This window comes from Mus caroli, unplaced genomic scaffold, assembly GCF_978045245.1.
Source record: "Mus caroli unplaced genomic scaffold, Mus_caroli_1 scaffold_6, whole genome shotgun sequence".
NCBI lineage: Eukaryota > Metazoa > Chordata > Mammalia > Rodentia > Muridae > Mus > Mus caroli.
In genome coordinates, this window is record NW_028227261.1 from 106,130,734 (window position 1) to 106,157,310 (window position 26,577).

General features: G+C 46.8%; 1 protein-coding gene across 3 annotated transcripts in view; it reads right to left on the bottom strand.

Moving 5' to 3' along the window:
• Positions 1 to 26,069, bottom strand: part of LOC110293239 (myb/SANT-like DNA-binding domain-containing protein 3) — a 123,259-nt gene extending 97,190 nt beyond the window's left edge. The window contains exons 1-3 of one of the 3 annotated variants that reach the window (XM_021161104.2): positions 25,954 to 26,069; positions 13,547 to 13,997; positions 829 to 5,683 (exon numbers count right to left, since the gene is read on the bottom strand). In XM_021161104.2, coding sequence (XP_021016763.1) covers positions 5,274 to 5,683; positions 13,547 to 13,964 — 828 coding nt within the window. In that variant the 5' untranslated portion in view covers positions 13,965 to 13,997; positions 25,954 to 26,069 and the 3' untranslated portion in view covers positions 829 to 5,273. Of the gene's footprint in view, positions 1 to 828; positions 5,684 to 13,546; positions 13,998 to 25,656; positions 25,737 to 25,953 lie in introns of those variants that run through there. The other 2 variants (XM_021161103.2, XM_021161106.3) reach the window with 2 other exon arrangements.
• Positions 26,070 to 26,577: the final 508 nt, after the last annotated feature.

Here is a 26,577-nt window from a genome sequence, read left to right on the forward strand (position 1 = left end):
ATCAGCCTTTAACATACAGGATTTGAAACCCCACCCCACCCCCCAGCAAACCTACAGAAGAGGAAACTCAGACCAGAATTTAATATCTTAGCAAGAGTTTGAAAATGCCTTTCAGGCTTATGGCTGGAGAGTTCCTACCGTTCCTTGATAATATATAAAGTTACCCCACCACCACCCTAAACTGATGTGTTTAAGACATTTTCTGGGTAGAAATAGAAGTCTGCATCTCATGCAGCAGGATTACCATCCTATCCATTCAGAGTGATGCTGACAGCGAGGGAACTTCACTCACAGCTGGACATTTGGATAGTGTGGGGATAGACATTTTCATCTAGGACTGTGCTTTCTGTCAGTCAGTGATAGAAAACTTGCCTAACACGTGTGAGACCCCAGGTCTGATCTCCAGTGCCACACAAGCATTTTCTATCTAATGACAATAGACGATACTGTTAGGTAGTAACCAGATTGTAAGCCTGTAATTGTATTGGGGAATGGAGAGTCAGCAGCTGTATTCTCTAAAAAAAATACGCATAAATCACATTTCTACAAACTGAACCTCACTATAAATGTACCAAAGGACTATTTAAAGAAGTGCAATCTTGAAATTTTTCATAAAGAAGATAACCACGGGCCTGAGGATGTAACTCATGTGGTAGAGTGATTGTCTACTTGGTTAAGAAGGCGGGAGTTCTATCCTTAGTCTTGCCTAAACTGGGCATGGTGGCACAAGCCTGTCAGCCAGCTCTATTGCTTAGCTCCGCTCTCAGGCAGCCTGGCCTCTATAGCAGTGCATCCATGACAACAGCAATGTCAAGTGCTTGGTATCAGTCTTTATTTCAGAAGTGCTTTACCAACACATACTAATCTTCACAACATCCAAGGGAGGTAGATAAGTATTACATCACTTACAGATGGAGAAACTGAGGCAGAGATTAGTAAACTGTGTTGAAGAGCATAATATATGGCACAGTTGGGAAAGAATTGGTTGCTGTCACAGGTTCCTGGTCACCTTTCCCATGACTCTTGAGTCCCACAAACACAAAGGTAGACAAAGGTAGCGACTGCAGCAGGGAAATAAATCAACTGTCCTGAGGATGCCTGGGGTGCAAGGGAGCTGCCCTCTGAGAATCTGCAGGTCCAGCATCCTCATACCTTCCACCTCTACCATGGGAGAGTGAAAGCTATTGTGAGGGCAGAAGGGGGGCTGGGGGGGGAGGTTAGGAGTGGGGATGGGGTTTGGAGGGAAGACAAGAGAATACAGATAACTAGCAAGGGCAGGGAGGAGTAAGAGGACCACCCGGGAAGAGGCCCAGCAGTGAGGGGGGGCAGGGGGGTACAGAAATGAAGTACCATCCCTCTGAAAAGCTCAGGCATCCAGAGATGGTACTAAAAGGGTAATTCTTAGCAATGGCATTAGAGAGCCACTCCTCATAGCTTAGCCAAATATAATTATCAGGTCCTTGTGACATTCCCAGGAGGCACAATCATTCCTTTCCTCTGGTCTAGACCAAGTGCTGATGTAATTGACCTGACACTGCAGAGACTGTTGACAACTCAAATGTACTCTCCTACCATGCCATCTCTGCCTCCTGAAGTGGAACCAAGAAGAAAATGCATTTAAAGATTGTCCTGGCATCCCCCTTGAAGCATTCCTAAATCATGGCCCCACTGGGCAGGATCCCTATGGGGGAGGATTCCATACTTGATTTTTACAAAGGAGCTGTGCTGTGCATACATGGAAGTCATCAATCCTTTCCAGCCAGGGATTTGCTATTCAACATTGGATAAAAACAAAAACAAACAAACCAACCCCCAAACTCCTCGGGTCGTCTTAGTGCAACCCAAAGTAGAAGATACTGAATGAGGCGCCCCTAATGGCAATGGAGAAATTGGTGACAGAGGCAGTGCCAAATAAGTTGGGTGACCAAGGACCGAGTAAGGCCAGTTCAAGTGAACAGGTGGAAGGAACAATGGTAGGTGACAAGGAGGAAGTTGCTGCAGAGACGTGAAAAGAACTGGGAACAAATACTAGTGTGTGTGCCTAGGAGGACAGGTCAAATATCCCAGAGGGCATTTGCATCTTCATCTCAGTATTATCATCAGTATTGTTCTCCCAAGAGTCTAGCTTTGAACTCCTTCCACCCCTCTCCAACAAAAACAACCAACAGGGAGGAGGGTATGGGGGACTTTTGGGATAGCATTGGAAATGTAAATGAAGAAAATACCTAATAAATAAAAAAAAATATAGAAAAAAAATCAACAAAGCAGCTCTGAGTCCACCTGGTCAGGACGCTGGTCTCCTTTCACTCCTCCTCTGGGTCTTGTCATCTCATTTGCTCAAAGCCAAAGCCTCCTATCTGTCATCCCAACTGCAGTCTCCTCTCCCCTTGGTTCCAGCTTCTAATTTCCCTCCTGGTGCACAGTTCCAATTAGATTTGAAAATTCCCCTGTAGCTTACTCTTCTCTCTTCCATCTGTGTATCATCTAGTGATGCTCTTTCCAAATCCTCACCTGCCAAAATGTCAGCTCTACAGACTCAATTCAAATGCCACGATTCTATGATTCCTTTCTTCATTTTTCTTAGTTCTCTGCCCTCAACTAAAAGAACATTTGAAGATGTGTACTGGCTGAGTCTATAGTCAGCTGTGTACAAGCCCCTCCCTCCTCCCTCCCGGGCAATGTCCATGGTGTTGAATCATGTCTTAATATTTTTTATGTGTATCTGGCTTACAATTCCTGTCAAGAAATGGTTATTGCATTTCTACCTCAGGAAATAAAAGGCTCAAAAGCAAAATGAATTGGGATGTGCTGTCTGTTCATGAATGAAGCTGCTTCGGCAAGCACTCTGTACCATCTGAGTCTCAGAATAAAACGCATCCTTGGTACAGCCTCAAACGAAAGGGTAAAGATACACAGCAGGTGGGGCTGTGGATCTCAGAACCAAGATCCACCCTAAAGTTCTCCTTTGCTATGTACTGGCTACAGGCCTGGCGCCAGGTGGGCTCTTCTCTGAGCATCAATTCCTTCCCCCTCCATGGCTTTGTGGAATTAAGGATCAACTGAAATACATTCGTAAACCGCACAAAGTGGCTCTCGATCTTAACTATGTATCATAATCACCTATAAAGCTTCCAAAAATACTGAGTAGCAAGCCCCGCCCCAAGCCAACTGACTCAGAACCCTCTGGAAGTGAGACCCAGTGGGACTAATTATTTATAAAATATTATTTCTAACACATAGGCAAATATTGCAAACTACTATTGTAAACTCATAAATACCATTAGGGGCTTTATGCTCTGGCTTAATTATCCTGTATTTGTTCAGTTAGGAATTAGTTCAACGCTTTTATTGTCCAATTAAAATGCACTGCCATTTTTGTTATTCTGTGTTGCTGTTTGTGAGTTTAAGTCATAAATTCTTAGAAAATTAGGACCACCACATCGATGTATACAGAAGATGGGAAACTTCCTAAGGTCCCTTTAAGTCCTTGTCACTCAGAGATGTGTTGAGCAGAGAGCATCAAATCAGGCATAATCCGGAAGCCTGTCAGAACAGAATCTCATGCCTTACTCTGGATGTGCGATGCTTGGACAGACCAGTACACGAAGCAAAGGCAGCCCTCTGCATCCAAACGTGTGTTGTCCGTCCCTGTCTCGATTCCTGAAGCAGGACGCAGGGAGCCCATTTCTATCTTCTGCATACCATCTGAACTTGAGACTTCCAAACCACTCATTCTCTGAAGACTCCATCTGATAAAATCTAAGAACAGCAACCCCCATGAAGGAATCCTACTTCTCGTCTCTCATTGCAGGATATATCTAAAATAATGGACTAATTCCTCTAAGATATTTAAAATAGATTCAATGTACAAAATTGATAATCTGCTTACATTATATGCAGTGCGCAAATTGTGAGTTTGCGTGAACCATACAAAACCTAAGAGGCCCTGGGACCCATGTTCCAAAGCTCAGCCACTCCTGGAGACAACTCTGTGTAGACCCATGCATGCCCTCCAGGCTGTCATGATGTCAGCAGTACGCACAGAAGGTAGCACAAGCCACGCTGTGACGACGCAGCTGAAGCAGGCTCCAAATGTCTAGCTCAACTCCCTCATTCTGTGGACAGGGAGCACCAGGTCAAGGTTTTAGGGAGTTGGCCAGAGTCACACAGCACCTTTGGGCAGAGCCACACTTAGAACACTGGCTCTGTTACTCCTCCCCCCAACCCCCAATACCGAACTCACTGTACTGTTCACCTGCCTTGGCATTTAAGGTTCCCTCTGCTGCTTCCAGCTACTACTGCCCCCTTTTTAAACATCAGGCTACAGCAGAAGCACCACAGCTTGATCAAAACACCCTTTTATGTATCCGTATCTCCAAACATGTTGGTGAGAGCTGGGTATAAATCCTAACCCCAATCGGTGGTGCAGCACCAGCATTACAGCATTATTATCATCAGCTCACACCTCGATGAGCACAGTGAGGGCGGGGCCTCTCCTAAAGGATTAGAGACTAAAGTCAAGACAACCATTCCCTCAGCAGTAAGAAGTTGGGAAGGATCTGGGCTGGGATGGCAGCACCTTTAAAAACATACAGTGTAACTATAAAATTTTAAGACATTTTTAATAAAACAAACAGGATGTAGAAACCTAAGTGAACATTAAGCCCTCAAAGTTGTTAACCTCCCTACTTGTACCGAAGCCGCCTCTGCTGGAGACGTGGTTGGTTGGAAAGCCTCTCTGGGGAAAGTCTTAAAAGGCAATTTGTGACCCACATGAGGAAACACCCCTCCAAAGGCTGGGCTCTTCAAGCGACCACACTCCAGAGGTGGGAAAACAGCCAAGCACCCAGCGTACAATGGGGCGGGCTACCTGGGTGTAAAAGCTCCAGTCAGCTGAAAAACAAACAAAAGAACAAAAACCCACTAAAAGATAAAGTCAAAATCACCAGCCACACTCCTTTATCTTGCATTTCTTTAAAAAAAAAAAACAAAAAACACTCACACATGGTTCATCTATGAATTCTAATTAAGAATGTTAACATTCAGAATTATAGCACGCATAGTGGTGACTTTTAGAAGACTGTAACAGCTTCTTGGCCACCTCGGGGGTAGACGGGGTGCAGCTGTTTTACCTGAATGTATCCTTAAATAAGTGACTACTACCACTCTAATCCACCTAGATGCAGGTCTGTTGCGGGCTAGCGACCAAAAAGGCCACACCCCACACTCGCCTTGCCAACACAGATTAACTACAAGGGAGCCATCCCCAAGTCTTAGGGTGAATTGGGAAAGGGCCGGTTAAACGAGGAGACGGGCCACTCCTTGGTAAAAGTCTGCAGTTTCCTCTCCCAGTACATCTTCTTTTTATTGAGGACTTCCATTTTGATCCGGTGCTCCTCCTCGGCCATCTCGCACTCGCGCTCGATCTGCTGGATTTTGGCCACGTGCACCTCGTTCATTTGGATCAGCTGCAGCTGTAAGATGGACATCTGCTGATGGTGCTCCTCCTCATGCATCTTCTTTAAAGCACCTTCCTGAGGGGTTTTGCTCCTGTAGTTTTTATTGGCGGTTATCCTGACGGCTGAGCATGAGGGTTCGGGTTGTGAGGTCCCCTCACAGACCGGAAAATGCCCGTACTCTTTCTCATCCTCGCACAGTTCTCGATTTGAAACAGCAAAGGACTCTGGAAACAATAACAACAAAAACAGCAGCAGGAAACATGTTAAACGATTTTACAGGCAGAAGAAAAACATCAATCCAATTCCAAGTGACAGAGTCCTCCACTGCAGGAGGAATCTAAAGTAGTGTCTGCGTTCGGCCCTCACGTCCAGGTCCTCTGACCACATCTGACTTTGATGACGTGTTTCACTTTGTCATTTCTAGAACCACACACTGGGATGTGCTCAGAGAACAGAATTATCACGAGTCAGGGAGCCTGAGATGGTGATGAAAATTCCAAGCTGAAAAATGCCTGGCTCTGAGAAGCACGAGGTCGCCGGCTGGGGCAAGAGTGTGAAACGAAGTCTTCATGCTACCTGCCCCGTGTGATCACCTTTGACAGTTTCTCCATCAGCCTCAAGCCCTTCATTCTATCAAGGGTGCCACGGGGCTTCCTGCCCATGGGAGTCAGCCCCTACACTCGCTCCTCCTCAGGGATAAGTTTAGCTCTGTCCATGCCTCTTTAACCGCCTCCATCTGGCTGTCAAGGGCAGCCCCTCAGGGAGGAGGCTATGACGTACAGCTCCCAAGGACATTTATTATCCCCCTTACCCTCTCCTCCGCACTTGACAACCCTTAAAACCCACTTCCTCCACTAGCTCCTGACTCACTGCCCTCCCAGAGTTTTCATAGCTGGAGTCCCCTTGCGGCTCACTGGAGTACCAAGGCTCTTGCTACATCCACCCATTCCCCTCTCATTATTCCCCTAAGGTCCCGGACATCTCTGCTTCTCTTCTCAATTTAACCTGGCCCCAACCTCGTATCTTCCTGTTTGATTCTTCAAATGGTCCCGTAGCACCGCACTCCAGTCCTACCCCAACACTCCTCTAAGATCACGCTTCTGTTCCTGGCTGCCTCCCTATTCCCGCGGCCTGACGTCAGGCTCCGTGCTTGACCCGTCACCATGTTCCAATTTCCAACCTCCTGTGATTCCTGCTGGTTCGGGGCCAACACTGCTTGTTCGGAAACCTTAGACTTCTCTTTCATAAGGGTTCTCCTTCACAACACTCAGCACGCCGTGTTATATTTTGGCACCAGGCCTTGCTCATTTCATTTATCCTTGGATACTAATTATTTGCCCTGCTACCCACTGGATGGCTAATAGTTACTGGCTGAACCCTTTAATCCACAAGGAAGGGAGCACATGGATACAAAAGGATGCCTCTGCATGGGTGCACTGTTTACACTGGTGTTTTAATATTAGTATGAGAGAATTCCAGGAAGAAACTCACTAACTCCACTACTCATGGAGTCATTTTGTTTGATGGTTCATTTGCTCGTTGGTCAGAAAGCCTCTAGCCCAGGCTGTCCTCCAACTTACTGTGTAGCTGAGGATAACCCTGAACTTTTGATCCTCCAGGCTCTCCTCCCCAGCCACTCCCCAATGCTGGCATTACACTACCACTTCTGGTTTTATGTGATGCTAAGAACTGAAACCAGGGCTTCCCATGGTAGGCAAGCCATCTCCCAATGGAACTACATCTCCGGCACCCTCCCCAAGCCCCAGGAGTTTTCTAGCTGACTCCAGACTGTCTTGAGAAGCTCTGCATTCTCAATAATGAGAATCTTCTCCTTAGAGAAAAGTAATATTAATTTGTTAACAAAATTGGGTACATTATATGTCCATTACGTTACTCTGGAAGATGGGACGCTGGGAATGTTAATAATGGCTGCTGGGGGAAACCTACTTTGAAATGCTCTGTTAATGAAAGGAGAATGGCTACCGTCTGGATGGTTCCGCTCCAAGGGTTAAGGTAACAACTAGAAGTAGTCTCTAAGTAAGGCTAAATAAGAAATACAGCAATCTGAAATATTCAAACTATTGGTAGAGAAAAATTTTTTACAAAGAATGCTTCCATATCATCTAGATAATGGAAATGTCTCCCTAGCACTCTCACCAAGTCCAGTGGCTCTCACCTGGACAGTGTCCTTCCTGCAAATTCTATCTTCCTGGGCCAACACCTGCCAGAGGCCTGGCCTAAGCCAGGTATTATCATTCATATCTGCCCCCACCCCACAACTTAGAAGACTGAGGTAGGCAGTACAACTGTTTGTTGTTAGCTTGGGCTTGGTAGCTGAATTCTGTCTCAAAAATATATATCTGGGACTAGAGAGATGGCTCAGCACTTGCTGCTCTTCCAGAGCACCCAGGTTTGATTCCCAGCACCCTGATTTCAGTTCCCGGAGAATCTGATGCTCTCTGCTGGCCTCTATGGGCACTACGTGCATGTATGTGCATACAAGATATAAGTGCAGGCAAAACATAGACATAAAATAAAAATATACGCCTGGCGTGGTGGTGCTGCCTTTAATCCCAGCACTCGGGAGGCAGAGGCAGGTGGATTTCTAAGTTCGAAGCCAGCCTGGTCTACAAAGTGAGTTCCAGGACAGCCAGGACTATACTAGAAACCATGTCTCAAAAAATCCAATATATAGGGGCTGGAGAGATGGCTCAGCAGTTAAGAGCACTGACTGCTCTTCTGAAGGTCCTGAGTTCAATTCCCAACAACCACATGGTAGCTCACAACCACCCATAATGAGATCTGACTCCCTCTTCTGGAGTGTCTGAAGACAGCTGCAGTATTTACATATAATAAATAAATCTTTAAAAATATATAAGATACATAAAATATACTACATACATAGATACATAAAATATATACATAAATTATAATATTTTATACATAAAATAAAAATAAATCTTTAAAAATGAACGAATATCTAACCCCTCCCCTACCAGAAAGAAAGAAGGAAAGAAAGAAAGAAGGAAAGAAAGAAAGAAAGAAAGAAAGAAAGAAAGAAAGAAAGAAAGAAAGAAAAGAGCCTCTGGTTGTTTCCTCCTCTCAAGTCCCCAGCAATTTGGGGACAGACCCTGCCTCACTCCACTCTCACCCAGAGCCCAGCAAAGCCTGGGGCAGCACTGAGCACTGAACATGCATGTGCACTTAACTGACACAGTGGGACACTTCTCTCTCCACCTGACACAACTGAGGGACTGGCACTGGACAAAAGAATGGGGAACAGTAACTGGACAGAGGCCCTCAAATGGGAGCATCTACCCCATTACCTTTCTAATCTGAAAAGCTTAGATCTGAAAATGTCTTTGTTTTTTGAAGACTTCTGTGGACACTTGTAGCCTCGGAGCTTTGATTCCTCTTGTAGGAGTCTTTAAAAGTTATCCATCATGACATCATGACGTAAGGCTTTCTCCCAACTCCCCACTGTTCATCTTTATCTCAGTTCTAGGCTTCAAGGACCCAGTGGCAGCAATGAAGGCGCTGCCGCTCATGTGCACCACAACAGGTACAATCCATATCTAATCTTTATAGCCCTGTGAGACAGTGTGACTACAGTATCCAAGGCCATCTGGCTGCATGAAAATCTAGGATTCAGATCCAGGTCTGCATAACAATAAAAATCATAGCATCTTAATGTCCGTAAGAAAGAAATGACTCTTTTAAACTACCCCTTTAAAAATGTGTGCTAAATATACATTCCATAGAAAAATGGCTACACCTCTTAAGACTGGCAGAAGACAGGACTCAAAGCCATGCAGAGTAGTAAAGTGACCTTCAAACAAACATTAGCAGCAATACAGATGCAAGTACTCAGATAGGCTGAACCATCCCTTGATTGGAAAAAGCCTAGCCTGGGGATAGTAGCCTGCTGCAAACACACACCCCACCATCTCTCTCCCAGGTGAAACAATGCCACCCAAAGTAGAAAACCCAATTCTATGCAAAGAGTAGGAAGGCTTTCTGGGATGCAGGAGCACACAGCCAAGAGGGTGTTCTATCACTTGGGTAATTTGAGTAAAATTAGCATCCACGGGAAAAGCCTCCTACAGCTATGAAAAGACGAGAAGAAAACTGTGCAGGACAATCTCATTATCCTCTTCAGAACGGAGGAAAGGGGTGATGGGAAAATCTGAACAGTGGGGTGGGTGCATAAGGAAGGCTTTTACATCTGAACTAAAATTAAAAGGCTGGGTTTACACGCGTCAGTGGACCCAGATCTTAACCTCACTACTCCAGGTGAGAAAAGTGAAAAGGGAGAGCTAGCCATAGCTGGGGTTTAAGGAATGCATGTGAGGGAATGCTAATACGTGGCAGACCCATCTGGGTGTAATACAGGAGGATGGAGTAGGCATGAGCATCAGAAGAAAATACACACGGAACTAATACACAAGAGGACCGTGCCACAGGCCAAGGGTGCAGGAGCGCCACAACTGGAATATGCCACAGTCCTCTGTACCTGAGGTCACAGCCTAAAAGAACAATGGGACCTAGAAGGAAATGTTCACATGACTTTATTATAGCTTCAAATTAGAGATACAATGCATTCAAAATTAAATATTACTTCTCCCAAATATGAGGCTGCTACTAAACATGCCTAGTTCTCTTAAATGTATCCAAGTGGCGAGAGACATGGCTCAATGCAAGGGTGCTGTGCCAACCCTGATGACCTACCTGGGTTGGTATTTATTTAACCTGCCATTCTACCTACTTGGCCACCCTTCTCCCTACCTGTTCCACAGAAGGGATAATTAAATTATCACAGAGCACCGCATCTGCACACTGGAAAGTGTTTTAAAGAACTGGTGCTTACAGGACAAATGCTGGTTTTCTTATAAACACGTTCCTCAGTATGTTCCTTAAGTGTAAGGCCGCTGTGTTAAAACACTGTTGGGCGTGTTAAGAAAGTCTCTGACAAATCCAGAATATATAAAAACTTATTTAAACATGTAATTAACATTAAATTATTGCTGAGGTTTTTCTGGTGGCATTAAAGCTTCAGAATGTGGTGTGTGATTACAGAACATCTCACTTGTCTCCACTCGCATCTCAACTGCTTACTAGCTTCCTGCCACTTGGGGGTGCTGTATTAGAACTGAAGCTCTGAAAATACAAAACCAACACACTATGTTCAAACCTTCTACTTTCCCCACCACGTGCCAGAAAGGATCTCTGGCGACTTCTGTTTGTTTAATTTAATTACTACTGTGTGTGAGAGACAGAGAAAGGAGAAGGAAGAGAGAGAGGGAGTTAACAGAGAGGGAGGGAGAATGGTAGGGGTGGAGGAGGGAGAGAGGGTTAGAGGAGGGTGAAAGGGAGGGAGGAGGAGAAGGAGGGCAGGAAGGACAGAGAGAGAAGGAAGATAGGGAAAAAGAGGGAGGAAGGAGGGAGGGAGAGGGAAGTGGGACAGAAGAAGGGGGAGAGGGAACTTTTGGTGTGTGTGTGTATGTACATACATACATACATAAAATCACACGTGTGTAAAATCAAATAAATTTTAATAAATTTCTTGCAAATGAGTCTCTAACAAATGTCACCACAGAAAGAATTCTTATTTTGTTTGTTTGGTTGGTTTTTTGGTTTTTTGTTTTGTTTTTTCCCCCTTTTTGGTTTTTCCAGACAGGGTTTCTCTATATAGCCCTGGCTATCCTGGAACTCACTTTGGAGACCAGGTTGGTCTCAAACTCAGAAATCCGCCTGCCTCTGCCTCCCGAGTGCTAGGATTAAAGGCGTGCGCCACTAGCTAAGAATTCTTATTTTGGCCAGATGTCGTGGTGCACACTTTTAATCCTAGTACTTGGGAGGCAGAGTCAGACCTCTCTGAGCTCAATGACAGTCTGGTCTATATAAAGAGCTCCAGACCAGCCAGGGATACATAATAAAACTAAATCTGAAACATAAAAAAAGAAAGAAAGCTGGGCAGTGGTGGCACACACCTTGAGCCCCAGCGCTCGGAGGCAGAGGCAGGGGGATCTAAGAATTCGAGGCCAGCCTGGTCCAGAGAGTGAGTTCCAGGACTACCAGGATTACACAGAGAAACCTTTTCTCAAAAAAACAAAACAAACAAACAAAGAGAGAGAGAGAATGGATTTAAAAGTGTGTGTGGGGGGGGAAAGGTGTTTTGTTCCCAAAATGAACCCTATGAGGGCTGGTGAGATAAAGCTATTTGTCACCAAGCCTGACACCAGAGTTCAATCCCCAGGATTCACAGGATAGAAAATGCCCAAAAGTGATCCTCTGACCATCACATGTCACACACATTCACTCACACACATACACACACACATATACATTCACACACACACACACACACACACACACGCACGCATATACACACACAGTAAATGTAATTTGTATCAATAAAAAGAATACCTGTAAAACTGATACATAATAATCACACTTTTGCTAAACAAACGGCAGTCGTCTAGACCCAAGGACAGCTAGCCATGTGGGAAGTAACACTGCTAACTCACTTCCCTCCATCCCCAGAACCACTCCTACAGTGTGGTACTGACTGGATGCTCTGTGGCCAACAAGATCGAAAGTGAGGGAGCTACAAAGTTAAGCAAAGGAAGTGGGTGCCACACAGAAGCGGAGGAGAGAGAGAGAGCTGGCAGTGCCCGTGTGAACTAACTGTAGGTGCCAAGAGTTAACTTGGCGTAGGAACCCACGGATCAAACTCCGGACGGGTCCCGAACATCAGGAAATGATAGAGGCCCACGACCCTCACCACCCTCATCACCCAGCCTGGACTCAGCCTTGATCAGCTGATTAGCAAGCCAAGTTTATGTCCTAATTTAGCTTGCCTGGATGATCTGCTCATAGGGAAACGTGTTAATCAAGAGTCTGGATTTGGCTCACGTGGTAATTACCTTTCTCACTCCACACAGCACTCATGGTTTCAGACAGTTTCTTATGACTTTTAATTAACAAGAGCCAGTCCCTGAGAGCTCTGTGTACTCTGGGGACACTGGCTTCAGTGCTCTGCAAGCTAAGAGGCAGATTTCCCCAGCAAGCTTGCGGTCCTTAGAGCACCTCTGTGCAGCCCTGGAGTGTCCTCACCGACCTTCCTCTGCAAACTGCGGTGGATCTTTATATAAAGAGGCCACTTCCTGTCCTAAAAGGGTCAGGAACTGTTGAAAATTTATCTGTACACTCTCTGCCTGCCTGGGGACAACATGAGGCACCCCTTGATGCCAGCCTTTTGAAACTACAAGTTATCAGGACAACTTTGATTATCAACAGTCCCTTCTTGATTCTTAAGAACGACGTGTGATTTTTTGCTCTTTTCCACGGGAGTATGCTAAAATTTAACCTTTGTCCCTAGGACTTCTCTAAAACGCCACAAATAAAAACTTTGGGCCATCACAATTATTACAGTGGTTAAAAGTATCAGTATGGATCTGAGTGAATGCTAAAGGGCGTTTGCTTCATTTGGTCTCTGATACGCTAGTTTTTAAAGGTGCTGTCTTACTTTTTAAAGATTCTTTAATCTATCTTTATGTGTATATACCTAGATGAGGCTATGCTTAGGAGCATGTGGGTGCCTGCACACACCAGAGAGGGTATTGATGCCCAGGGGCAGAGTTACACTGCCCAGTGTGGGTTCTGGGAACAGAACTCTGGTCCCCTGTAAGAGCAGTAGCGAGGGCTTGGAGCCACGGAGCCATCTCGCTAGTCACTAATTTGGACTTCTGTTTCTTAACTGGAAATAGTTTACTCGTTTAGCATGGCCTTCTGAGTGTTGTATCTGACACAGCAGGCCCTCAATAATAACTTTTTAAAAGGCCAACTCAATGAATATAAATCTCCATCCAATTTCCTTTAATAAAGTGGAGACAGCTTGTGCTAAGCAACCATGCCTCCTTAACGAGCGTGATACACACACAGCTCTTTATGGTTAAGCAATGACATAACTGCAACACCCCAGTCTGATATCAACATTTCTTACAAGTTTCCTCACTACGAATCATTTCACAATTGCAGTATCAAGCGGCTGCAGCCAGCGCAGCCCGCTGCGTGGGGAGGGGTACCTTGGGCGGCCGCATCCTGATGGTATTCGGGCTCCTCCTCCGGTGGGCTCTGAAGGAAGTACAGCTGCTCCGGCAGCATGCTGCTGATCTTCTCCTTGTCCAGGACGTGGCTGCTCAGCAATGGGCTCCCGCTGCGCTTCACCTTCTCCCGCCTCTCATGGGCCATAATTTTTTTGGTCCGAGCCTTGATGTTCTCCCAGCACTTCTTGAGCTGTTTGAAGTCCCGCAGCGACACGCTGGGCTGCGAGTTGTACTCGTGGGCCAAGGCCTGCCAGGTCCGCTGCTTGAGAGCAATAGTCCGCGCGTCGCTCTTCTTGCATTCCAGCACATACTTGTACTTCTCTACCAAGGCAAGCAAGATGCTCTTCTCCAGCTCCGAGAAGTACTTGGCAGGTTTAATGATTTCGTTGTTTTGCATTTTCCACTCTATTTCTCCTGGTCGTTGGCTAGCCTGCAAAAGGAAGTTGAAAGCAAGAATTACCAACTCTAGTACTACAAAATGTCACAAGTCACCGAGTCCCTACCTTGGTTCCTTTCTTTTCTTTTCCTTTTTTATTTTTTTCTTTCTTTTTTGGTGTTTTCGAGGCAGGGTTTCTCTGTATAGCCCTGGCTGTCCTGGAACTCACTTTGTAGACCAGGCTGTCCTCGAACTCAGAAATCCACCTGCCTCTGCCTCCCGAGTGCTGGGATTAAAGGTGTGTGCCACCACCACCACCATGCAGTTCCTTTCTTTTAAAAGGAGGCAAGTAACTTCGTTTTCATTAATGTTGAGTCACAGGAAAACATCCACAACTTTATCGGAAATCATGGGATTTCACAATCTCCGAGTCAATTTCCCAGGAGTCTTTGTGGCACCTACAATATTACTCTCAATCCTAACTTGCCTCTGCTTAACGGAAGGAGCTGCTTAGCCACCCCCCCCCCCAAGTCAGGCGGCTTTGGAAATAAACAGCTTGCTCAATTTATTAATTTCAGCTCAGTATCCTTGACTTATGTGATTACCTAGGACAACCTCAGGTCCTTCTTCAATATGTGAGGTGGAAGCTAGCCATGGTAGCTTACATCTGTAACCCACTACTGCTTGGGAGGCTGAGGCAAGTGGACTCCTGTGGGTTGGAGCCCATAGTGAGTTCTAGACCACCTGGAAAGGAGTCCTGCTATGGAAAAGTGAGGTCGCCTGAACACCAAGAGTGAGAGAGACAGCAAGTTCGTTAAGTTGTTTTCTCAATTATTTTGTGTATTTGAACGTTTCCACAAGGGTAAAAAAAGATGTGTGTGTGTGTGTGTGTGTGTGTGTGTGTGTGTACATGGGGAAAAGGCTGTGACTTCTTTTCTTTTCTTTTCTGTTTTGATTCGGGATCCCATTTAGTCCATGGCTTTTTTTTTTTAATCCCATCATGGGCGCTGGAGAGATGGCTGTACAATTAAGAGTGTTTGATGCTCTTCCAGAGTTCAGTTCCCAGCACCCCAGTAGAGCTGAGTTGTTGAGCAGCTCACAACCAACTCAAGCTCTAGGTGATCTAATGTCCTTTTCAGGCTTCTACAGGCACCCACAGGCCATGTGGTACACACACACACACATACACTTTTTTTTTTTTAAATCTTAAAAACTATCCAATAAAAATCCTATTAACAAACTAACTCAGTAACCTGCAGAGTTCCTACTAGAATAGAGTTCCTATTAGACTGAGGCTGGACCAGACAGGACCAGATCAGAAGCCTTGAAACTGGGGCTGTACATGAGGACAACAGAATCTGATCAGGACCTGCACAATGCTGGACAGACAGCTCATCCCAAGTCAGGTTTACAATGACTACTACTAGGGAGGTTAGGCCCCGCCTCCACCAGGCCTCCGTCTTCACTGTCATGCGGGGCACATGGAGTACCAGGGTTACAAAGACAACCAGGGTTACAAAGACAACTAAGTATGTGTCAAAGGCAGGTCGGCCTAAAACCTTAAGCAAGTGTAAGAAAGGGGCCATTTTTCTTCAAAGATGTATCCCTAGCTCCCTTAAATTCTCAAGCACATGCTTTGATTATATTGCTTTAGTAGCCCTCCCACCCCCAGTAGCGCCCAATCAGGGCTTCTTCCTCCCCACGGATCAACATTAATTCTCTACCTTCATCAATGTCTACTCACTATAATCCAATGCTCCCCACACTAAAACTCGCCAGCACAGGTCCCACTCAGCTGCCCTCTTCCATGTCCTCTCTATCTTAAAACAAGCCTGTGTCCAACTTTCTGGTGTTTTATTAATATATATAAGTACATATATTAATATATATTTAGAGCTTTTATTTTAGTATCAGTGGGTACAGTAGATGCCCTAAAAGAAAAACCTGCCAGCTCCCAGACCTGATTCTGCCTCCCCTACACCAAGGCCTCTGCCTCAGGAGATATATGTCTACCTTCCCCATGTGTCCCCCACTCTTTTAAGAATTGTTCCTCAAATGACTCAGATTTCTAATTCACAAATAGAAAATATTTTACTCACCCCTTTTTCTGTTAGGTGTAAAGTTATTTTAGTTATAGCATATATGTGTGTATGTATATTTTTTAAATAAATATTTCTCTTACCTTAACTATAAAAAAAGAAAATTAGAAAATGAATTGCTGCCTCAAAAGATTTATGCATTCAAAATGTCTTGGTAAACCATGGTGCTGACTTACATCCCATGTACAGCATGCCGGATTCTGTGTGTCCACTTCCTCTGCTCTTGTTGCTAACAGTCCAATTCTATGCCTGCTATGGAGGCAAAAAAAAAAAAAAAAGTCCCTTTGTTGCTTAATGTCCTATGATCTTGGCTCTCACTCAAACAAACCACACTCTAGGGTTCGGTCTCTCTGACACTCGGTAGAACTGAAGTTAACTGCCAAGCGATTTGAGAAGTCTTCCTTGCAATGTGTGCAGGGCCACAGGCTGCCATCAGGAGGTGATGGAAAGGGATGGGGTTGGGGTGGGGGTGAAGGTGTCAAACTTTGCAGAGTTCTGCCTTAAAGGTGGTCAGTTGAGCCCTAGTAAGAGCAGCTGAGTTCTACAGGATTCCTACTGTAACTTAGACTGTAGTTAGACCGAATGGCTTAGGTACAGCACACCATTTCATCTTCCCCTAAATCGCTCTTGAGAGCATCATCCGTTACACTTCAATTTTTCTGTTAAAGAAAAATCTAAGTACCAGAAGAAATTATACAACTGCTCTCAAAAGCAAATACCCAGAATTACCAACACCTGGGGACCATTAACAGCCTATTAACTAAACTGTTATTTAATCACTAGCTAAGTACAACCAGAGTTGCTAATTTACTTTGCTTAATTTCGTAGAACACCAGGCCTCTCCGGGCCATGTGGTTGTGTTCTACAGCAAGCTAAACGGGATTCTGGTGTGAGCCCCAAGCTTTTGTACCCCTAACATTTCCCCCTACGGATTCCCAACAGTCCTGTAAAGTAGGCTGCTTAACTCTACAAACTAATTGTTATTTCTATTTCCAAGATAAGGAAACTGAGGCCCAGGAAGCTGCCACGATCACAGCTATAGCAAGTGGCAGAACCAGGAGTCAAAGCCAGAACATGCCTTCAAAGCCCACATTTCTCTGCTCTGGGTAGTTCTTTCGTTTCAGATCCAGTGATGGTTTCTGCTCCCAGCTAAATGATATTATTTAGCAATCCAGTGGTCTGCTGGCAAAGGATATTGATAGGACAGCTTGGAGGCGGGGGGTGGGGGGGGGAGGTTGTCGAGGGATGGGGAGCTGGGTCTGCTCTAACCATATCCATGTGTTGGTTCTGCCCTCTTCCCCCTCCGCACTCCCTTTGCCACCATCACCTCCTCCCCCTCTCTTAATCTGAAGACCCACACCTTCCCCTACCAAACCACCCACCCTCAGTCTAATCAGAACTCTGAAATAGTTTCTCCACTGATCTGATAAGAAACTGTCTTGAAGTAACTATGGAGATAATGCAGAGCTCTAAATGGTCCCCGCCCTGGAGGCAGGCTGGCATCCCACAGGAGCGCCTGACTGACAGTTCTCATCAAACAACTTCTGAAGGAAGAGATCTCCCTAGCAAAGCCCACTGCCAGAAATACCACGGCCAAAAAGCATCATCTAGCTTAGAACTCTTCCGCCATGTCCATAATAGGTTACAGATGGCAGCATAGCAGCCTTTCCCTGTTGCATGGGCTTTTGCTAGACTTGGGCAGCCTTCCCTGGCCTTTGCTCTACTCAGTAGCAATCCCTCCATATGGCCGCAGTTCTGCTGGTATATTGCCTGTTCTTATCGTGGCTGTAATCACACGGCAGCCCACTGACCCACACAGCTGGGCTCCAGTAGACAGCGAATGCATATATACATTTTATATAGGTATAAAACTACCAGCCACATGCAGAATGTCATATAAGACAAAGCTGCGTTACAAGTTCACTAAAAGCTGCATTAAAGTAAAAAAAAAAAAAAAAAAAAAGTCAATAAAACAGCAAAATTCAAATGCAGTGAAAGTTCCCCTGGGGCTTGGCAAAGAGCTGAAGACAGGTCTACAAAAAAGAGCACAGTGATTCTAATATCGTAAAAGAACAAAGCGATTAGCACAATTCCCAAACCGCTAGCACTGATTAAACTACCAGAAGCTGATGACCAGGAACTAGTTCATTTAATATTCACCTTAAAAGGAAAAGAGGCTGTTGTGAACTGAATGATCGTGTGTTAGCAACGTCCATTGCCAAATCCCTAGTCTCTAGTGGGTTGAATTTGGGATTGGATACTTAAAGAAGTAATTAAGATTTAATGAGACCTTAGGTATGAGCCTTTGGTCCAACTGGTAGTAAGTACCCTATAGGAAGAGAGATCAGAGACCTTACACTCCCTCCCTCCCACTGTAGACAAATGGGGGTGGGGGTGTGAGCACACTGAGATGGCAATGACTGACAAGCCAAAAGCCTCAGGAGGAAACCTCTCTTGCCAGCATCCTGACCTTGGTCTTCTCAGCCACTAACTACATGGAAGAAAGCTTCTGCGTGCAGGCCTTTCTATCTGTGGTATTTTGCTACAGCAACCAAAGAAGATCAATGTGATTTTAAAGCCCAGTAAGGATGAAACTAAGTCTTAAAGCTTGAGCAAAGTCTAGAGAAATTACAAAGGTTTTGTTTCTATTACTGTTTTAAGGGTGGGGTGGGGTGGGAATCACTCTTTAAACTTAATCCCTGTAACTGAAAAGCTGGAATGGAGACCTCAGACAGGGGTCAGGACAGTCCTAAACCAGGCTCCCAAGGTGAAGTGAAATGAAGCAAGATAGGGCATACAGAAACCTGGGCTCGGATCCTGACCGACTTTCAGACCGCACCTCTGTGTAGGCCAGTGTATGGCCTGTGAGATGGATTAACAACCCTGAGCCTGCACAAAGCCCCACAGTGTGAGTGACCAGATCAGCACCGAGCTCTGGTGCACTGTGCGGCTGTCTCTGTTCTGTCCCCCTAAACTGTTCCCAAAGTAGCACGATGTATATAACATGTGCTCTCAAATATGTATTTACCAGCTTCTTATTTCACAGACACAACATTTAGCCAATATAGATGCATTCCTACAGAAGGCTAAACACTGCTCTAAAATATATGGGAGACACAAAGGTAGGTGAACCCCCACTTCTTGGGAAGCACACCGACACAGGCTGCTGCCTGCAGGGAATGGCATTCAGGAAGGGACACCATAACAAAGGACCATGTGCCGTGACTGCTCAGGGGAGGAGAGAGTGGGCCTGCCCTCCTGTGAACAAGAGGCCATCTGACAGACAAGGATGGGAACAGAAAGAGCCAAAGGAGGCCATTCAGACTTTTTTTTTAAGTGGGGAGGGAGAATAAGAAAGGATCTGCACCCTGGGTAGGACAATGTTCATAGGGAGAAAGCAATATATACAGAGGGCTGTGTTACAGGATGCTGTGACCAGGATGTGTCTGGGCACACACAGGGGAAGGGAGGAAGCGAATACAGAGGCACTGAGATGCATGTGTCCTGAAAGAGCAGCAGCCCTGAGCTGGTATCAAAGAGACTGATGTTCCCTAAGGTAGAGAGATTGCAGGTCCATAAATATGGAACACAGCACAGAGATTTGTACCACAGAAAGAGACAGTGTGAGAAACAATGGCAGAGATACCCCAGGACAGAGCTGTTCCTAGAACAAGAACCTTAATGCTCACTAGAAACAAATGACCATCACAACAAAATAGAATCATAACACATTATACGTAGCAGCAGTGGGCGGGCTGAGGGAAACGGCGTGCACCTCCCATGGAAGCCTGCCAACAGATTTGTCTGTCTTTAAAAAGTAAAGGCAGGTTCCTATTTTCCCTTACCATCCTATCTCCTAGTTCATCACCTTGAAAATAACTGTCCTTTGAAAAAAACCTAAACCGTAGCATATTAAAAACTTTATAATGAAAAAGACCCCATCCAACCTTTCTTTCTTCGCAAATGAGAAATCTAAGGCTTGGCACAAGTACGGGCTTCTCGGGGAGCTGATAAGGGGGGGGGGGGGGCCCTCTGCTGCTGAAAGGTCATGGTTTATCTCCAAGCTTGCTCCTCACAGCTTCCCACTAAGGTGCCCTTTTCTCCGAGGTGCTCTCAAGCCTTCCCTCCACATCCCATCTGCTGGGATTTAGATCCGAAGCGTTCTGCAGAGCCCCTTGTGTTGAGGCCTGGTGCCCAGTGACATTCTCACAAAGAATTGGAACCATCCAGGGGAGGATCTAGTGAGGTGGCTTCAGGACACAGAGAGTTACACCCGAGGAGGAAGTAGAACTCTAGCTCCTTCCTCATCTTCTCTTTGCTCCCTAGTCTAGGATAAATCATTTTCCCAGCCACATACTCCCATCTTGCCACACTGCCCTGCCACAGGCCCAAACCAATAGGGCCAACTGAAGACCTTAAAGAGATGTGGTGTGTGGCACATACCTTTAAGCCCAGTGCTCAAGAAGCAGAGGCAAGTGGATCTTTATGAGTTCAAAGCTAGCTTCATCTAAATAGTGAGTTTCCGGCCAGGCAAGGCTACCTGTCTCAAACAAACAAGAACTATGAGCCCCAATGACCTTTACCAGTTCCTAACTGCAGTGCTAGGGACTAAGCCTGGGGCTTCCTATACGCTGGGGAAGTGTCCACTGCTCAGCTTTGCCCCCCAACCCAAGCCTTTTCTTTTTATAAACCAATTAGCTCAGAGTTTAGGCACAGTGGCAGAAAGCTGACTGACGTGTCGTCTGAAAACTGAAAACGTAAGGGCATGCTGACACTTATTTCGTGGCATGCAGCAAGTCCTCTTTCCTCCCTGTCAGCTCCTCAGCTCTAAATTACAGCTAAAGCAGGTGTTTTCTAAGTCCCATCCAGGGCGGGTGGTCCAGATTAGCAGTCGTTCCTCTGCAAATTAATTTCCACAGCCCAATACTGCCAAAGACACATGGACAGCATTTTCTGATTGTTCGTTAAGCTAGTAGGGCTTTGGACCAGTGAAATAAAATACTGTGCAGCACAATGAAATGATCCTGGCACCTTCCAGCAGTCCTTGCTTTAAGGCTGTACACAGGTTTAGCTTTGTACATTTAGCAATTCCAGGTAAAGTAGGTAAGGCCCGCAGGCATTTGATCCATAGTTGCTATTCATGTAGCCATACACCTGCTTGCCATTTATTTTGTTGTTTTGTTTACTAATTACAGTTACATGTTCTACTGTCCAAAATATCTTTTTGACATGGGATTAATCAGGAAATTTTAGTTTTCTAGTTTCCTGAGAATACCAGGAAAGCCCTAAGGGAAGTAGAAATGGCAGCTTTTCAGAGACCCATGATGACTGTGGCTCTCATGGCTCACAGGCTCAAACCTGTCTGCCCAGGACAGCTACCCACCGACGCCCTCTCCTCCTCTCCTCCTCCTTTCTTTTTAGAGGGCTTGGCACCAGCACTGACCTTGCCTTGTCTACTGTGTTGCCCCCACTCTCTCCAGGCAGCCATAGAACTTGGGGGTTATTTTTGCCATCTGTGTCTGAGTGTGACTGTGAGTGGATGAGCCTTGTGTTTAAGGCAAGCCCCTCTCCTCATACTCCTCACCTCCTCTCTGTCCTCCCACTTATACAAACCCCACTTTAAACTGGGTGAGCATTCTTAAAAGTCCCGGTCCCTTACTTAATCTCCTCCACAGCTCCATCTTAAAGCGCCCCTGAAACGCCTTTAGATTCATTATTAAAGCCTACCCTTCGGGAAGTGCTTCTGACATGCAGAAGGTGCCCTTCTGAGGGTGTTCTACAGCATCCTGCTTCTTGGCTTAGCCAGGACACTCTCCTTCACTCCCACATCAGAAGACTGACTCTCAGATCTGCTCTAGCCCAAGGCTATCAAGTACTCAGCTCTTACAATTTTTCCGCACTGCAATCCATCTGCTCTGTCAAGGGGGAACTACACTTTATGTGCATCTTTCACACACAGGAGATGCTCAGTGTTTGTTCAGACGTATTGACATTTCCCTACCAACCTCCTCTATTACTGCCCCATATGGGTACCTCAGAAATTATCAATTCTCCAGAGAGCTAAAGCCATACTAATTATTCCCCCACTGTCTACAAGTCTCATGACGACTGGTGATTTCAGCCATAGCCAGGAGGCTTCCCAAGCCAAGGTCCTCAGCATGTTCTCCAACACGCGCAACTTTCTGACAAAACTCCATTCTACAATGTACTTCAGTGTCTACTTCCATCTCCCCTGTTCTCACCGCTTGTACCTTCTGTAAGACCTTAACTTCCAACTGGTCTCCCAAATGCCCACTGTGTCCCTCCCTATAGGGTCGAAGAGAGATGGTCCTAAAATATAGTGCTCATGGCACACTCTGCTTGTATCCCGTGACATCTCTTCCACCTCCTACATAATAAAACAAGTCCAAACTCCTTGTGCATCACTCAGGGCTTTTCTACATCCTGCCTGACTACAAGCACCTCCTCCATCTGCCCCACCTACTGTGTCTTTCAATCCAATCAAACCAAACTCACCTTCATGCTACCTTCTCATGGCTCGGTTTATTTCGGACGTCCTCTGCCTGTGATCTTTGCCCAAGGTCATTCAGTACCGTTTTTTATTTTATTTTATCCTAACAGACCCAGTTCCTGTGTAACTGCTCAGCTCCCATGTAACTGTTCTAAAGCCTGCTGAATGCTTACACTCTTGTTTATATGTAACAGCTTTTCTTCCAAAATGAGTTTAGACAGTGTGGCATACATTATACTGGTTATAATGTATTATAACTGTCCTGTGCGGCTTAAGCCTGTGAAAGCTGACTCTGGGGCTTGGGGAGGCCTTCCATTGTCTCCTCCAAGGCTCCTGCTCCTGGGGAAGGCTGACTCCTTAACTCTGTAATAAGCAAAACAGTAAGCCACAGTGGGTGTTATGCACATCTTGTCCTAGAGGAGAGTTAGGCGGTAGACTGTTTGCAACCAGCTTAACTGAACTTGAAGCTCATCCGTGGAGTGGATGGGGAGGGTCCTCGGGCCTAGGATCCTGCCAGTTGGGAACTCCCAATTTGACTATGTTCTTTCTCTATCTGTTGCTATTTGTTCTTTTACCTGAGGAGACAAGCCCAAGCTACCTGGGACCCATGATTGGGAATTCCAGCTGACTACCTCAATGGGGCTTCCCCGGTGGATTTCAGCTGCATACCTGTAAGCCCTCTAGTCTGTGGTTGTTCTATCAACTGCTCTACCTCCAGTCATCTCTGCTGGATGCAGATGGCCCAACTTGATGTTTTGCTACCCAGCTCTGGCTTTTCTCCGTCTGCCGCTATCTACTTAATAATTCACTCATTCAACTACTGTTCACCGTTCTCTGGACTGCACGAGAGCAAGTAGCTTACAAGTTCTAGGTACGCTGCAACTGCATTTTTTAAAGAGAGAGACTGTCACAGCTGAGACTCAGTAGCATGGATAGATGAAAGGCAGGAGGTCACAGAACACATGGAATCTCTGCCATGGGGCTCCAACACATCCCATGAAGCACCTGGCCCCGAGTCTCTAGGGAAGGAGGTGACCTACTCTTCTGCAAGCACACTGCCCACCATAAACGTCAACCAGTAGCACTTCCCACACACTCTGCAATTTACCCTTTGTGTCCACCTCCCTCTCTGAAATGGGAAACTCCTAAGGAAAGATATAATTTCTGACTCATCTCGGCATGTAGCATGACTCAGCAATGGACTGGCACTCTGGAGACCTTTTTTTTTTTTTTGAATGAATGAATGTCCTATAGCCAGAAAATACAGTGAAGTGCTGTTTGAGTTCCCTGCCAACTACTTGAGGGGAAAAAAAAAGTCATATTCTCTCACACGCACAAACTATAATCACAAGGTGAATGATAGTCAGGAAATAGATGAGGTCCCAGCTGTCCATCTCCCCCAGAGCACTTGCTCTTTCCACTGGGCATCTCTGTGTACCCCCAAATTCTCTTCTGAGTCCTAGTTTGAAACAAAATTCCTTTATCCAACAAGTCTGTCAGGCACACTCATTGGAAAGGTGTCACTGGGTAAGAAATTGGGAGAGGGCAAGGTGCCTTCTCGGAGAAGAGGCTAGCCTGCTTCCAGCAGGCGGTGGACTAAAGCGCCCAGTTCCTTTCCTTACTGCCCTTCCCCCCTTACTGCCGCCCCTGGATATTTCCTGTCCTCCTCATTTTTTTTTTTCATGCAGGCTACAAAGCCTTTCAGTTCTCCCCCATCCCAAATTGAAACTCAAAAGTTTCTTCAAGCCCACTGGGACACTTAAGTGAGGAAGGGTCGCAACTCCCCTTCTTCACATCAGTTAGGCCCCTGCTAAGTTAACCACTTATCAACCTTGGGGGCTGTTTGCTATCGTCATCTCCTGAAACATGCTACCAGGGACCACTGCATCCCAAGACGCGGAACGCTGTTCCAGGCCTATCGACAGTGTCCGAATGGCTTCTGACCGCTTTCACCCTGCTGCAGGAGTAAAGAAAGACAACTTCTGATCTTTCTTCGGGACCTCTCCTGCTACCGCCTCAGAATGGACCTGTCGCAAGACGCAGCTGTGGGGAGAGTAAGCGGATGACCCCATCTTTCTCCAGTTTTTGAAATACTTTTTCTCCATCCCTTTTCTTGCTCTCCGGTCTCAAACTCTCGTAGCTGGCCTCAATCCTAAACTCAGGAACTATTTTATTAACTTTCAACAATTTCCTGGATAACTACACACGCATGGTCTCTTCGGATATGCGAAAATCCCCAACACACAACTCAGGCCCTGTTATTCCAGCTCCAGTTTTAAATGTGTGAAAATATGTGTATTTAGCCTAGAATCATTCCCCTAAGAACCGCAAAACATTTTGTACTTATCATAGCAATAAAACATCCATTCTCAACAATCACAACAGGAGACTAAATTCTTGTTTCTTACTCCAACATAAAAACCCTTCCTGCAATTTACAGATTGCCCGTGGCGAAGGTTTAATAATTCAAGCCAACTGTTTAGGACCTAGGGCCTGGGACATGAAGTGCTTAATTTTAGCTATCAGCCGACACACATTATCTCTCACAATAGTACTTGGGGGTGGGTATTACATCACACCCTACTCCCCCATTATAGAAACATCAACCCAGCAGCCTCAGAGTAAAGGAGCTTCCCCAAGGTCAGTCGGGCAGGGATGTGATGCACTATTTCCTTCTAAGATCCTCTTTAGGAGGGACCCAGCCCTTTATACCTCTGGACCGGACTGGAGGAGGCAGGGGGTCTCAATGGAGACAAGTACTGAAAAGCGGTGAGCACAGTTCCCCGCACACAGTGGGAATGTGAGGACCAGGGCTCCGCGGGGTCAGCCGGGTTTCCCCCCAAGAGCCTCCCGGCCCCGAGCCCCGGGCCCCGGGCTCCAAGCTCCCGTCCCGGGAGCTCCAGTGCGTCTGCGAGGCCCGCGCGCCGGCGCTTTGTACGCGGCAGGCCGGCCGGGCTCCCGGGGCACCGCGGCGCGCGCAGGCGGCCGTCGGCCTGCGGGGAGGAGGGCGCGGCGGCTCGGCCCAGGAGCCCGCCAGACCCCCGCGCTCCCGCTCCGCCCGCTTTCCCTGCCAGGCGCGGCCCTCCGGGCCTCAACCTCCTACCTGCAGCGGCGGCGCGGCGGCCGCAAGTCCCGGGGAGGGGCGCGGAGGCGCGGGCGCGGCGGCCTGGGCTGCTCTGGCGGGCTGGGCGGCCGGCAGGGCCGCGGGCTCCAGGCGCCGGGCGGCCGCGCGCCCCCGGCCGGCCAGGCCCCGCCGCGCGCGCCGCGGCCACAAAGCCCCGCGCCGCCGCCCCCTCGCGGGCCGCTGCCGCCTGCCGCTCCTTGGGCGCCGCGGAGGGCGGGAGCGCGGCCCCGTGCAATCCCCCACCTCCCCGAGCCCCGGTTCCGCCGCGCTGCCCACCTTGGCCCGGGAGCTGCGGAAGGGGCCCGTCTCCGCCAACAACAAAAGAATGCATTTTCCCACACCGGGGATGTGGCAGTCGCCCGCACGAGTTAGCGCGAGCCTCCTGACTGACGTGGGCCCTTTTCGTCGGGGACTCCACGAGGCTGGGAACGGCACCCCCTCCTACTCTGAGTTCAGCGCCAACTTTTGTGATTCTAATGGGCGGGATGTGTCTCCAGAGATGGGGTGTGCGCTCCCCCTCCCCCCAAGGACCCCGGCTACGCGCACCGACCTCAGGACACGACTCAGACCCTGTGTGCCTACCCAGTGGGACCCAAGGCGCGCTGCGACGAATGCACGGCGGCTTAAACAACTGGGGGCAGGGGTCCTTCTGCCGACAAGGCCTTCACCCCTCCCCCCAGGATGAAGACTGTTTCTTTTGCCATAGATCCGTGAAGAAGATTCCAAGCCCAGAGAAGGGCAAAGAGAAGGTTCTCAAACTTTTTCTTTTTAAGCGAGATGAAACTCAACCAAGCATGGAGATAACAATTTAAAACAATTTAAAAACAATCCTGTGGCACTCATTACACTTAGAATAGCCAGCGATAATCACTTCACCTCCTTATTCTTAAGGGTTCCATC